Genomic DNA, 14,050 nt, shown 5'->3' with positions numbered 1-14,050 from the left:
GGGAACAGGTGGGTGCCATGATTGGGTGTAAAAACAGCTTCCCAAAAAATGTTCAGTCTTTCACAAGAAAGGATGGGGCGAGGTACACCCCTTTGTCCACAACTGCGTGAGCAAATAGTCAAACAGTTTAAGAACAACGTTTCTCAAAGTGCAATTGCAAGAAATTTAGGGATTTCAACATCTACGGTCCATAATATCATCAAAAGGTTCAGAGAATCTGGAGAAATCACTCCACGTAAGCGGCATGGCCGGAAACCAACATTGAATGACCGTGACCTTCCATCCCTCAGACGGCACTGTATCAAAAACCGACATCAATCTCTAAAGGATATCACCACATGGGCTCAGGTACACTTCAGAAAACCACTGTTACTAAATACAGTTGGTCGCTACATCTGTAAGTGCAAATTAAAACTATTCTATGCAAAGCCAAAGCCATTTATCAACAACACCCAGAAACGCCGCCGGCTTCTCTGGGCCCGAGATCATCTAAGATGGACTGATGCAAAGTGGAAAAGTGTTCTGTGGTCTGACGAGTCCACATTTCAAATTGTTTTTGGAAATATTCGACATCGTGTCATCCGGACCAAAGGGGAAGCGAACCATCCAGACTGTTATCGACGCAAAGTTGAAAAGCCAGCATCTGTGATGATATGGGGGTGCATTAGTGCCCAAGGCATGGGTAACTTACACATCTGTGAGGGCACCATTAATGCTGAAAGGCACATACAGGTTTTGGAACAACATATGCTGCCATCCAAGCGCCGTCTTTTTCATGGACGCCCCTGCTTATTTCAGCAAGACAATGCCAAGCCACATTCAGCACGTGTTACAACAGCGTGGCTTCGTAAAAAAAGAGTGCGAGTAGTTTTCTGGCCCGCCTGCAGTCCAGACCTGTCTCCCATCGAAAATGTGTGGTGCATTATGAAGCGTAAAATACGACAGCGGAGACCCCGGACTGTTGAACGACTGAAGCTCTACATAAAACAAGAATGGGAAAGAATTCCACTTTCAAAGCTTCAACAATTAGTTTCCTCAGTTCCCAATCATTTATTGAGTGTTGTTAAAAGGAAAGGCCATGTAACACAGTGGTGAACATGCCCTTTCCCAACTACTTTGGCACGTGTTGCAGCCATGAAATTCTAAGTTAATTATTATTTGCAAAAAATAAATAATGTTTATGAGTTTGAACATCAAATATCTTGTCTTTGTAGTGCATTCAATTGAATATGGGTTGAAAAGGATTTGCAAATCATTGTATTCCGTTTATATTTACATCTGACACAATTTCCCAACTCATATGGAAACGGGGTTTGTATAAAACACTTTAACCTACAAAGCAAAAATGAATAAAAAATGTTTTTATACAAATCGAAGTGAGGAAGTCAAGATGAATGACTACAATGAGCACAGCTTTTCGAAGCGAGCTTTGAAGTACGATACTGCACGATACTGATAAAGCATGTTCCCTGGGGGGGGTCACGCGTGCATCACGGCGCGTCCTACTATTTGAGAAGGACCACATCAGGGGAGTAAATGAACTCCAGGTTGTTCAAACAAAGACAAGATTGGCTCACGTAGGCCAGTTACTAATTAAACACCGCAAGCAAGGAGTATAAGAACAAGTCGAAGCCTTCAGACGTCCTCCGCACCTTCTTGAGCTTCCCTCCAAGTCTATCCTTTCGGTGAAGGACAATCTTCTGGCCAACATGGACTTTAACGGCACATGGCAGGTCTACGCCCAGGAGAACTACGAGGCCTTCCTCAAGGCCATGGGTGAGGAACCAGGAAAAGTTGTGATTCACGTGGCATTAAGTAACAAAATGTTTCGCCCCTCCAGAGCTCAGTGACGAGGTCATCAAGATGGCGAAGGATATCAAGCCCGTGACGGAGATCACCCAGAAGGGCAATGATTTTGTGGTGACCTCCAAGACCCCCGGGAAAACGGTGACCAACTCCTTTACCGTCGGCAAGGAGGCGGACATCACCACCATGGACGGCAAGAAGCTCAAGGTCTCTGATTGCCACATTCTTTTCTCAAAGTTCATGATGAAAATATGGACTTTTTGTTGTTGTTGTGGGTGTATTTCAGAAAATAGTTGGGGGGGAAATCCTGGGAAATTGGAGAAAATTTATGAAATATTTTATAAATTCAAAATAATCATCATTTTTGAAAAAAATATATATATATTATTGTGTGTTTTCTGGAAACTTTGCATAAGAAGTTCAGAAAATATCCAATTAATTTGATCACAATCAAATTAATGTTGAATGTGAAATTATTGTTGTGGGTGTATTTCAGAAGATAGTGGGGAGGGGGAATCCTGGGGAAATTGGAGAAAATGTATGAAATATTTTACAAATTCAAAATAATCATAATGTTTGAAAAAATATATATAAATTATTGTGTATTTTCTGGAAACTTTGCATAAGAAGTTCAGAAAATATCCAATTAATTTGATCACAATCTTTGTATTGAAATTTTAATGTTGAATGTGAAATTGTTGGGGGTGTATTTCAGAAGATAGTGGGGGGGAAATCGTGTGGAAATTGGAGAGAATTTATGAAATATTTTATAAATTCAAAATAATCATAATGTTTGAACAAATATATATATATTTTATTGTGTGTTTTCTGGAAACTTTGCATAAGAAGTTCAGAAAATATCCAATTAATTTGATCACAATCAAATTAATGTTGAATGTGAAATTATTGTTGTGGGTGTATTTCAGAAAATAGTTGGGGGGAAATCCTGGGGAAATTGGAGAAAATGTATGAAATATTTAATAAATTCAAAATAATCATAATGTTTGAAAAAATATATATAAATTCATGTGTATTTTTCGGAAACTTTGCATAAGAAGTTCAGAAAATATCCAATTAATTTGATCACAATCTTTGTATTGATATTTTAATGTTGAATGTGAAATTGTTGTTGTGGGTATATTTCAGAAAATAGTTGGGGGAAAATCCTGGGAAATTGGAGAAAATTTATGAAATATTTTATAAATTCAAAATAATCATAATGTTTGAACAAATATATATATATTATTGTGTGTTTTCTGGAAACTGCATAAGAAGTTCAGAAAATATCCAATTAATTTGATCACAATCAAATTAATGTTGAATGTGAAATTATTGTTGTGGGTGTATTTCAGAAGATAGTGGGGAGGGGGAATCCTGGGGAAATTGGAGAAAATGTATGAAATATTTAATAAATTCAAAATAATCATAATGTTTGAAAAAATATATATAAATTATTGTGTATTTTCTGGAAACTTTGCATAAGAAGTTCAGAAAATATCCAATTAATTTGATCACAATCTTTGTATTGATATTTTAATGTGGAATGTGAAATTGTTGTGGGTGTATTTCAGAAGATAGTGGGGGGGGAAATCGTGGGGAAATTGGAGAGAATTTATGAAATATTTTATCAATTCAAAATAATCATAATGTTTGAACAAATATATATATATTATTGTGTATTTTCTGGAAACTTTGCATAAGAAGTTCAAAAAATATCCAATTAATTTGATCACAATCAAATTAATGTTGAATGTGAAATTATTGTTGTGGGTGTATTTCAGAAGATAATGGGGAGGGGGAATCCTGCGGAAATTGGAGAAAATGTATGAAATATTTTATAAATTCAAAATAATCATAATGTTTGAAAAAATATATATAAATTATTGTGTATTTTTCGGAAACTTTGCATAAGAAGTTCAGAAAATATCCAATTAATTTGATCACAATCTTTGAATTGATATTTTAATGTGGAATGTGAAATTGTTGTGGGTGTATTTCAGAAGATAGTGGGGGGGAAATCCTGGGGAAATTGGAGAAAATGTATGAAATATTTTATAAATTCAAAATAATCATAAGGTTTGAAAAAAAAAATAAATTATTGTGTATTTTCCGGAAACTTTGCATAAGAAGTTCAGAAAATATCCAATTAATTTGATCACAATCTTTGTATTGATATTTTAATGTGGAATGTGAAATTGTTGTGGGTGTATTTCAGAAGATAGTGGGGGGGGGAAATCGTGTGGAAATTGGAGAGAATTTATGAAATATTTTATGAATTCAAAATAATCATAATGTTTGAACAAATATATATAAATTATTGTGTGTTTTCTGGAAACTTTGCATAAGAAGTTCAGAAAATATCCAATTAATTTGATCACAATCAAATTAATGTTGAATTTGAAATTATTGTTGTGGGTGTATTTCAGAAGATAGTGGGGGGGAAATCCTGGGAAATTGGAGAAAATTTATGAAATATTTAATAAATTCAAAATAATCATAATGTTTGAAAAAATATATATAAATTATTGTGTATTTTCTGGAAACTTTGCATAAGAAGTTCAGAAAATATCCAATTAATTTGATCACAATCTTTGTATTGATATTTTAATGTGGAATGTGAAATTGTTGGGGGTGTATTTCAGAAGATAGTGGGGGGGAAATCCTGGGAAATTGGAGAAAATTTATGAAATTTTTTATAAATTCAAAATAATCATAATGTTTGAAAAAAATAATAATATTATTGTGTATTTTCTGGAAACTTTGCATAAGAAGTTCAGAAAATATCCAATTAATTTGATCACAATCTTTGTATTGATATTTTAATATTAAATGTGAAATTGTTGTTGTGGGTATATTTCAGAAAATAGTGATGGGAAAATCCTGGGGAAATTGGAGAGAATTTATGAAATATTTTATAAATTCAAAATAATCATAATGTTTGAACAAATATATATATATTATTGTGTGTTTTCTGGAAACTTTGCATAAAAAGTTCAGAAAATATCCAATTAATTTGATCACAATCTTTGTATTGATATTTTAATGTGGAATGTGAAATTGTTGTGGGTGTATTTCAGAAGATAGTGGGGGGGAAATCGTGGGGAAATTGGAGAGAATTTATGAAATATTTTATGAATTCAAAATAATCATAATGTTTGAAAAAATATATATATATTATTGTGTGTTTTCTGGAAACTTTGCATAAGAAGTTCAGAAAATATCCAATTAATTTGATCACAATCAAATTAATGTTGAATGTGAAATTATTGTTGTGGGTGTATTTCAGAAGATAGTGGGGGGGGGGGGAATCCTGGGGAAATTGGAGAAAATGTATGAAATATTTTATAAATTCAAAATAATCATAATGTTTGAAAAAAATATATATAAATTATTGTGTATTTTTCGGAAACTTTGCATAAGAAGTTCAGAAAATATTCAATTAATTTGATCACAATCTTTGTATTGATATTTTAATATTGAATGTGAAATTGTTGTTGTGGGTATATTTCAGAAAATAGTGGGGGGGAAATTTTGGGAAATTGGAGAAAATTTATGAAATATTTTATAAATTCAAAATAATCATAATGTTTGAACAAATATATATATATATTATTGTGTGTTTTCTGGAAACTTTGCATAAGAAGTTCAGAAAATATCCAATTAATTTGATCACAATCAAATTAATGTTGAATGTGAAATTATTGTTGTGGGTGTATTTCAGAAGATAGTGGGGGGGAAATCCTGGGGAAATTGGAGAAAATGTATGAAATATTTTATTAATTCAAAATAATCATAATGTTTGAAAAAATATATATAAATTATTGTGTATTTTTCGGAAACTTTGCATAAGAAGTTCAGAAAATATCCAATTAATTTGATCACAATCTTTGTATTGATATTTTAATGTTGAATGTGAAATTGTTGTGGGTGTATTTCAGAAGATAGTGGGGGGAAAATCCTGGGAAATTGGAGAAAATTTATGAAATATTTTATGAATTCAAAATAATCATAATGTTTGAAAAAATATATATAAATTATTGTGTGTTCTCTGGAAACTTTGCATAAGAAGTTCAGAAAATATCCAATTAATTTGATCACAATCAAATTAATGTTGAATGTGAAATTATTGTTGTGGGTGTATTTCAGAAGATAGTGGGAAGGAAATCGTGGGGAAATTGGAGAAAATGTATGAAATATTTTATAAATTCAAAATAATCATAATGTTTGAAAATATATATATACATATTATTGTGTATTTTCTGGAAACTTTGCATAAGAAGTTCAGAAAATATCCAATTAATTTGATCACAATCTTTGTATTGATATTTTAATATTGAATGTGAAATTGTTGTTGTGGGTATATTTCAAAAAATAGTGGGGGGAAAATCCTGGGAAATTGGAGAGAATTTATGAAATATTTTATCAATTCAAAATAATCATAATGTTTGAACAAATATATATATATTATTGTGTGTTTTCTGGAAACTTTGCATAAGAAGTTCAGAAAATATCCAATTAATTTGATCACAATCTTTGTATTGATATTTTAATGTGGAATGTGAAATTGTTGTGGGTGTATTTCAGAAGATAGTGGGGGGGAAATCGTGGGGAAATTGGAGAGAATTTATGAAATATTTTATGAATTCAAAATAATCATAATGTTTGAACAAATATATATATATTATTGTGTGTTTTCTGGAAACTTTGCATAAAAAGTTCAGAAAATATCCAATTAATTTGATCACAATCTTTGTATTGATATTTTAATGTGGAATGTGAAATTGTTGTGGGTGTATTTCAGAAGATAGTGGGGGGGAAATCGTGGGGAAATTGGAGAGAATTTATGAAATATTTTATAAATTCAAAATAATCATAATGTTTGAACAAATATATATATATTATTGTGTGTTTTCTGGAAACTTTGCATAAGAAGTTCAGAAAATATCCAATTAATTTGATCACAATCAAATTAATGTTGAATGTGAAATTATTGTTGTGGGTGTATTTCAGAAGATAGTGGGGGGGAAATCCTGGGGAAATTGGAGAAAATGTATGAAATATTTTACAAATTCAAAATAATCATAATGTTTGAAAAAATATATATAAATGATTGTGTATTTTCTAGAAACTTTGCATAAGAAGTTCAGACAATATCCAATTAATTTGATCACAATCTTTGTATTGATATTTTAATGTGGAATGTGAAATTGTTGTGGGTGTATTTCAGAAGATAGTGGGGGGGAAATCGTGGGGAAATTGGAGAGAATTTATGAAATATTTTATGAATTCAAAATAATCATAATGTTTGAACAAATATATATATATTATTGTGTGTTTTCTGGAAACTTTGCATAAGAAGTTCAGAAAATATCCAATTAATTTGATCACAATCTTTGTATTGATATTTTAATGTTGAATGTGAAATTGTTGTGGGTGTATTTCAGAAGATAGTGGGGGGGAATCCTGGGGAAATTGGAGAAAATTTATGAAATATTTTATGAATTCAAAATAATCATAATGTTTGAAAAAAGATATATAAATTATTGTGTATTTTCTGGAAACTTTGCATAAGAAGTTCAGAAAATATCCAATTAATTTAATCCCAATCTTTGTATTGATATTTTAATGTTGAATGTAAAATTGTTGGGGGTGTATTTCAGAAGATAGTGGGGGGAAAATTCTAGGAAATTGGAGAAAATTTATGAAATTTTTTATAAATTCAAAATAATCATAATGTTTGAAAAAAAATAAAAAATATTATTGTGTATTTTCTGGAAACTTTGCATAAGAAGTTCAGAAAATATCCAATTAATTTGATCACAATCTTTGTATTGATATTTTAATGTGGAATGTGAAATTGTTGTGGGTGTATTTCAGAAGATAGTGGGGGGGGGAAATCGTGGGGAAATTGGAGAGAATTTATGAAATATTTTATGAATTCAAAATAATCATAATGTTTGAAAAAATATATATATATTATTGTGTATTTTCTGGAAACTTTGCATAAGAAGTTCAGAAAATATCCAATTAATTTGATCACAATCTTTGTATTGATATTTTAATATTGAATGTGAAATTGTTGTTGTGGGTGTATTTCAGAAAATAGTGGGGGGAAAATCCTGGGAAATTGGAAAAATGTATGAATGTATGTGTGTTTTCTGGAAACTTTGCATAAGAAGTTCAGAAAATATCCAATTAATTTGATCACAATCAAATTAATGTTGAATGTGAAATTATTGTTGTGGGTGTATTTCAGAAGATAGTGGGGGGGGGGGGAATCCTGGGGAAATTGGAGAAAATGTATGAAATATTTTATAAATTCAAAATAATCATAATGTTTGAAAAAAATATATATAAATTATTGTGTATTTTTCGGAAACTTTGCATAAGAAGTTCAGAAAATATCCAATTAATTTGATCACAATCTTTGTATTGATATTTTAATATTGAATGTGAAATTGTTGTTGTGGGTATATTTCAGAAAATAGTGGGGGGGAAATCGTGGGGAAATTGGAGAGAATTTATGAAATATTTTATAAATTCAAAATAATCATAATGTTTGAACAAATATATATATATTATTGTGTGTTTTCTGGAAACTTTGCATAAGAAGTTCAGAAAATATCCAATTAATTTGATCACAATCTTTGTATTGATATTTTAATATTGAATGTGAAATTGTTGTTGTGGGTATATTTCAGAAAATAGTGGGGGGGGAAATTGGAGAGAATTTATGAAATATTTTATAAATTCAAAATAATCATAATGTTTGAACAAATATATATATATTATTGTGTATTTTCTGGAAACTTTGCATAAGAAGTTCAGAAAATATCCAATTAATTTGATCACAATCAAATTAATGTTGAATGTGAAATTGTTGTTGTGGGTGTATTTCAGAAGATAGTGGGGAGGGGGAATCCTGGGGAAATTGGAGAAAATGTATGAAATATTTTATACATTCAAAATAATCATAATGTTTGAAAAAATATATATAAATTATTGTGTATTTTCTGGAAACTTTGCATAAGAAGTTCAGACAATATCCAATTAATTTGATCACAATCTTTGTATTGATATTTTAATGTTGAATGTGAAATTGTTGTGGGTGTATTTCAGAAGATAGTGGGCGGGGGAAATCGTGTGGAAATTGGAGAGAATTTATGAAATATTTTATGAATTCAAAATAATCATAATGTTTGAAAAAATATATATAAATTATTGTGTATTTTTCGGAAACTTTGCATAAGAAGTTCAGAAAATATCCAATTAATTTGATCACAATCTTTGTATTTATATTTTAATGTTGAATGTAAAATTGTTGTGGATGTATTTCAGAAGATAGTGGGGGGAAAATCCTGGGAAATTGGAAAAATATATGAAATATTTTATCAATTCAAAATAATCATAGTGTTTGAAAAAATATATATATTATTGTGTGTTTTCTGGAAACTTTGCATAAGAAGTTCAGAAAATATCCAATTAATTTGATCACAATCAAATTAATGTTGAATGTGAAATTATTGTTGTGGGTGTATTTCAGAAGATAGTGGGGAGGGGGAATCCTGGGGAAATTGGAGAAAATATATGAAATATTTTACAAATTCAAAATAATCATAATGTTTGAAAAAATATATATAAATTATTGTGTATTTTCTGGAAACTTTGCATAAGAAGTTCAGAAAATATCCAATTAATTTGATCACAATCTTTGTATTGAAATTTTAATGTTGAATGTGAAATTGTTGTGGGTGTATTTCAGAAGATAGTGGGGAGGGGGAATCCTGGGGAAATTGGAGAAAATGTATGAAATATTTTATAAATTCAAAATAATCATAATGTTTGAAAAAATATATATAAATGATTGTGTATTTTCTGGAAACTTTGCATAAGAAGTTCAGAAAATATCCAATTAATTTGATCACAATCTTTGTATTGATATTTTAATGTTGAATGTGAAATTGTTGTTGTGGGTATATTTCAGAAAATAGTGGGGGGGAAATCGTGGGGAAATTGGAGAGAATTTATGAAATATTTTATAAATTCAAAATAATCATAATGTTTGAAAAAAATATATATATTATTGTGTATTTTCTGGAAACTTTGCATTAGAAGTTCAGAAAATATCCAATTAATTTGATCACAATATTTGTATTGATATTTTAATGTGGAATGTGAAATTGTTGTGGGTGTATTTCAGAAGATAGTGGGGGGGAAATCGTGGGGAAATTGGAGAGAATTTATGAAATATTTTATGAATTCAAAATGATCATAATGTTTGAAAATATATATATATATTATTGTGTGTTTTCTGGAAACTTTGCATAAGAAGTTCAGAAAATATCCAATTAATTTGATCACAATCTTTGTATTGATATTTTAATGTGGAATGTGAAATTGTTGTGGGTGTATTTCAGAAGATAGTAGGGGGGAAATCGTGATGTAATTGGAGAGAATTTATGAAATATTTTATAAATTCAAAATAATCATAATGTTTGAAAAAATATATATAAATGATTGTGTATTTTATGGAAACTTTGCATAAGAAGTTCAGAAAATATCCAATTAATTTGATCACAATCAAATTAATGTTTAATGTGAAATTATTGTTGTGGGTGTATTTCAGAAGATAGTGGGGAGGGGGAATCCTGCGGAAATTGGAGAAAATGTATGAAATATTTTATAAATTCAAAATAATCATAATGTTTGAAAAAATATATATAAATGATTGTGTATTTTCTGGAAACTTTGCATAAGAAGTTCAGAAAATATCCAATTAATTTGATCACAATCTTTGTATTGATATTTTAATGTTGAATGTGAAATTGTTGTGGGTGTATTTCAGAAGATAGTGGGGGGAAAATCCTGGGAAATTGGAGAAAATTTATGAAATATTTTATGAATTCAAAATAATCATAATGTTTGAAAAAATATATATAAATTATTGTGTATTTTCTGGAAACTTTGCATAAGAAGTTCAGAAAATATCCAATTAATTTGATCACAATCAAATTAATGTTGAATGTGAAATTATTGTTGTGGGTGTATTTCAGAAGATAGTGGGGAGGGGGAATCCTGGGGAAATTGGAGAAAATGTATGAAATATTTTACAAATTCAAAATAATCATAATGTTTGAAAAAATATATATAAATTATTGTGTATTTTCTGGAAACTTTGCATAAGAAGTTCAGAAAATATCCAATTAATTTGATCACAATCTTTGTATTGATATTTTAACGTGGAATGTGAAATCGGGGCTCATTTCTTGGAAAATCCTCCAGTTGTGATGAAAACATTCAATGAGAAGTCAGCAAATATTATGTGATACATAACTGTTAATAATAATTAGTATAGTAAAAATAAAGTCTGACCTTTTATAATTGTTAGGGTTTAATGAAAAATGATGGTTAATTGCTGGAAAAATAATTGAAACATTTTGATGAGGGGTGGAGGAATTGTGGGATAATTAAAAATGTTCAATAATTTTAATAAGAGATGTCTATTTTTTATAAGAAATAATCAGAAAATGTGAGTTTATTTCAGAAAGAAATTCCAGAAACAATCAAATAAATGCATCAACTAGAAATTAGGGGTACTTTATGCAATCGGTATTTTTTACATGATAAGTATGAATAGTCAGTAGTATACATTTAAAAGTATCGTGAATATTTAGCTTGTTAGCGTAACGACCTAAATCCTGCTTTTAATGTTATGTGCTTCACATATTATTACATATCAGTGCGTTACTTTGACTTTTCTCACATTATATTTACAATACCAAATGCCCAAATTGGCCTCAAACGGAAGAAGAAGACAAATGATTCTTTTGCCAATGTTTGAAACTGCTGGTGCAAGCCTTAGTTAATAGGCTACGGCAGATGAAGCAATAGTGTACACAAAACAAAGTGTACTTACAGAGTGTACTAAATTAATGAGTCTTGTGACCTTTCAGTGCGTGGTCAACCTGGAGGGCGGCAAACTGGTCTGCAAAACTGGCAAGTTCTGCCACATCCAGGAGCTCAAAGGAGGAGAGATGATCGAGGTACCTTGAATGTGTTCCCCTGAAGTGCAGGGAAACCTGCCAAACAGGCTTGTAGGGATGAAATAGCCTCTTTGTTTTTTCCTTTGTTTTTGAGCACTGTATAACGGGGATATATATATATATATATATATATATATATATATATATATATATATATATATATATATATATATATATATATATATGCATGTATATACATATATACATGCATATATATATACATACCTACAAATATATGTATACATACCTACAAATGTATGTATACATATACACACATACACATATATACATACATGTATATACACATATATATATATATATATATATATATATATATATATATATATATATATATATATATATGTGTATATACATGTATGTATATATGTGTATGTGTGTATATGTATACATATATTTGTAGGTATGTATATATATATGCATGTATATAAATATATACATGTATGTATAGTATATATGTATGTATGTGTGTATATGTATATATATACATATATGTATATAATATAAATGTGTGTGTATGTATAGTATATATGTATGTATGTGTGTATATGTATGTATGTATATATGTGTGTATATGTATACATATACAGTATGTGTGTATATGTATACATATATGTATGTACATATATATGTATATAAATATGTACATGTATGTATATAATATGTGTGTGTATGTATAGTATATATATGTATGTATGTGTGTATATCCAATTTGATTTTATTGTTGTGATTTTGTACGGTGTCCTTGAGTGCCCAGAAAGGTGCCTTATAAATAAAATGTATTATTATTATTATTATTATTATTATTATTATTATACGTATATATATGTATATAAACACATGTATGTATATAATATAAATGTGTGTGTATGTATATGTATATATGTATATATATAAATATATGTATATAATATAAATGTGTGTGTATGTATATATGTATATATATATATATATATATATATGTATGTATGTATGTATATGCATGTATATGTATATATGTATATACATGTATGTATATATGTATATGTATGTGTGTATATATGTGTATGTATACATATGTGTATGTATGTATACATATATTTGTATGTATGTATATATATATATATATATGCGTGTGTATATGTATACATATATGTATGTATGTATGTATATATATATGCATGTATATATGATATGTATATCAATATATACATATATGTATATAATATGTGTGTGTATGTATAGTATATATGTATGTATGTGTGTAAATGTGCATATATATGATATGGAACCCTGCCATCAGGGAGAAGACTCCGGGTCCCACTACGCAAATCTAACCGCCTTAAATTATCATTTGTCCCAGCCTCCATTAAGCTGACCAACAATGTGCAATACAATGTTAATACATAGGTTAGCACTTTTTTTTTTTTAGCACATAGCACTTTAGAACTAAGCACTTTAGCACACAGCACTTTATCCATGAGCTCTAGTGCAATGCACACTGGTACTTTATCTTTATCTCCATATTGCAGATTGTATGCCTACATCAAAGTGCCACCTATGTCTATCAAGCTCCATGTTCTGATGTTTAAATGTTAGTTGTCTGGTTGTGGTTGTGTCTGTGCTTGTGTTTTTGTTCTGTTGTTTTTGTGTATGTTAAGAAAGCAATGATGCACTGTGCCCAAGACTAATTTCCCCGCGGGGACAATAAAGTTGAACCTTGAACCTTGAACCTTGATATAGGTATATATGTATATATACATGTATGTATGTATATAGGTATATATGTATGTATATACATATATGTACATACATATATGTATATACATATATGTATATAGTAAAGTAATAATAATATAGTAATAATAAAGTATTTCTGATTCTGATGTGTTTTTACATATGTATGTGTGTATATACATATATATGTGTGTGTATATATATATATATATAGATATATAGATATATAGATGGATGGATGTATACATATATGTTTGTGAGTGTGTGTAATGTGTGTATATATATATATATATATATATATATATATATATCTATATCAACAACCTTTTTCCTCTACTCTTGTTTAGACTTTGACCATGGGCTCCGCAACTCTCATCAGGAAGAGCAAGAAAATGTAAAGCTGACAGTGACACTTGAAATAAAGTATATTTAAATACTTTTTTTTTTTTAATTGTCGTTTTAGCTGA

At 29.1% G+C, this 14,050-nt stretch overlaps 1 protein-coding gene across 1 annotated transcript; it reads left to right on the top strand.

Moving 5' to 3' along the window:
• Positions 1–1,608: 1,608 nt before the first annotated feature.
• Positions 1,609–14,020, top strand: fabp10a (fatty acid binding protein 10a, liver basic). Its single transcript, XM_061958713.2, has 4 exons — positions 1,609–1,776; positions 1,841–2,013; positions 11,760–11,849; positions 13,931–14,020. The coding sequence occupies exons 1-4, from the start codon at positions 1,710–1,712 to the stop codon at positions 13,979–13,981; spliced, it is 381 nt and encodes a 126-aa protein (XP_061814697.2). The 5' UTR covers positions 1,609–1,709; the 3' UTR covers positions 13,982–14,020.
• Positions 14,021–14,050: the final 30 nt, after the last annotated feature.

This window comes from Nerophis lumbriciformis, linkage group LG04, assembly GCF_033978685.3.
Source record: "Nerophis lumbriciformis linkage group LG04, RoL_Nlum_v2.1, whole genome shotgun sequence".
In the NCBI taxonomy this organism is placed as follows: Eukaryota; Metazoa; Chordata; class Actinopteri; order Syngnathiformes; family Syngnathidae; genus Nerophis; species Nerophis lumbriciformis.
The sequence above is the reverse complement of the archived record's forward strand: the minus strand, read 5'-3'. Positions and strand labels throughout refer to the sequence as shown.

What these genes read in the sequence shown, in the direction of transcription:
- fabp10a (XM_061958713.2), top strand. Translation starts at nt 1,710, where the DNA reads ATGGACTTTAACGGCACATGGCAGGTCTACGCCCAGGAGAACTACGAG. An exon ending in GGCCTTCCTCAAGGCCATGG is followed by an intron (nt 1,777 to 1,840) that starts GTGAGGAACCAG and finishes TCGCCCCTCCAG; the next exon opens with AGCTCAGTGACGAGGTCATC. An exon ending in AAGGAGGAGAGATGATCGAG is followed by an intron (nt 11,850 to 13,930) that starts GTACCTTGAATG and finishes ACTCTTGTTTAG; the next exon opens with ACTTTGACCATGGGCTCCGC.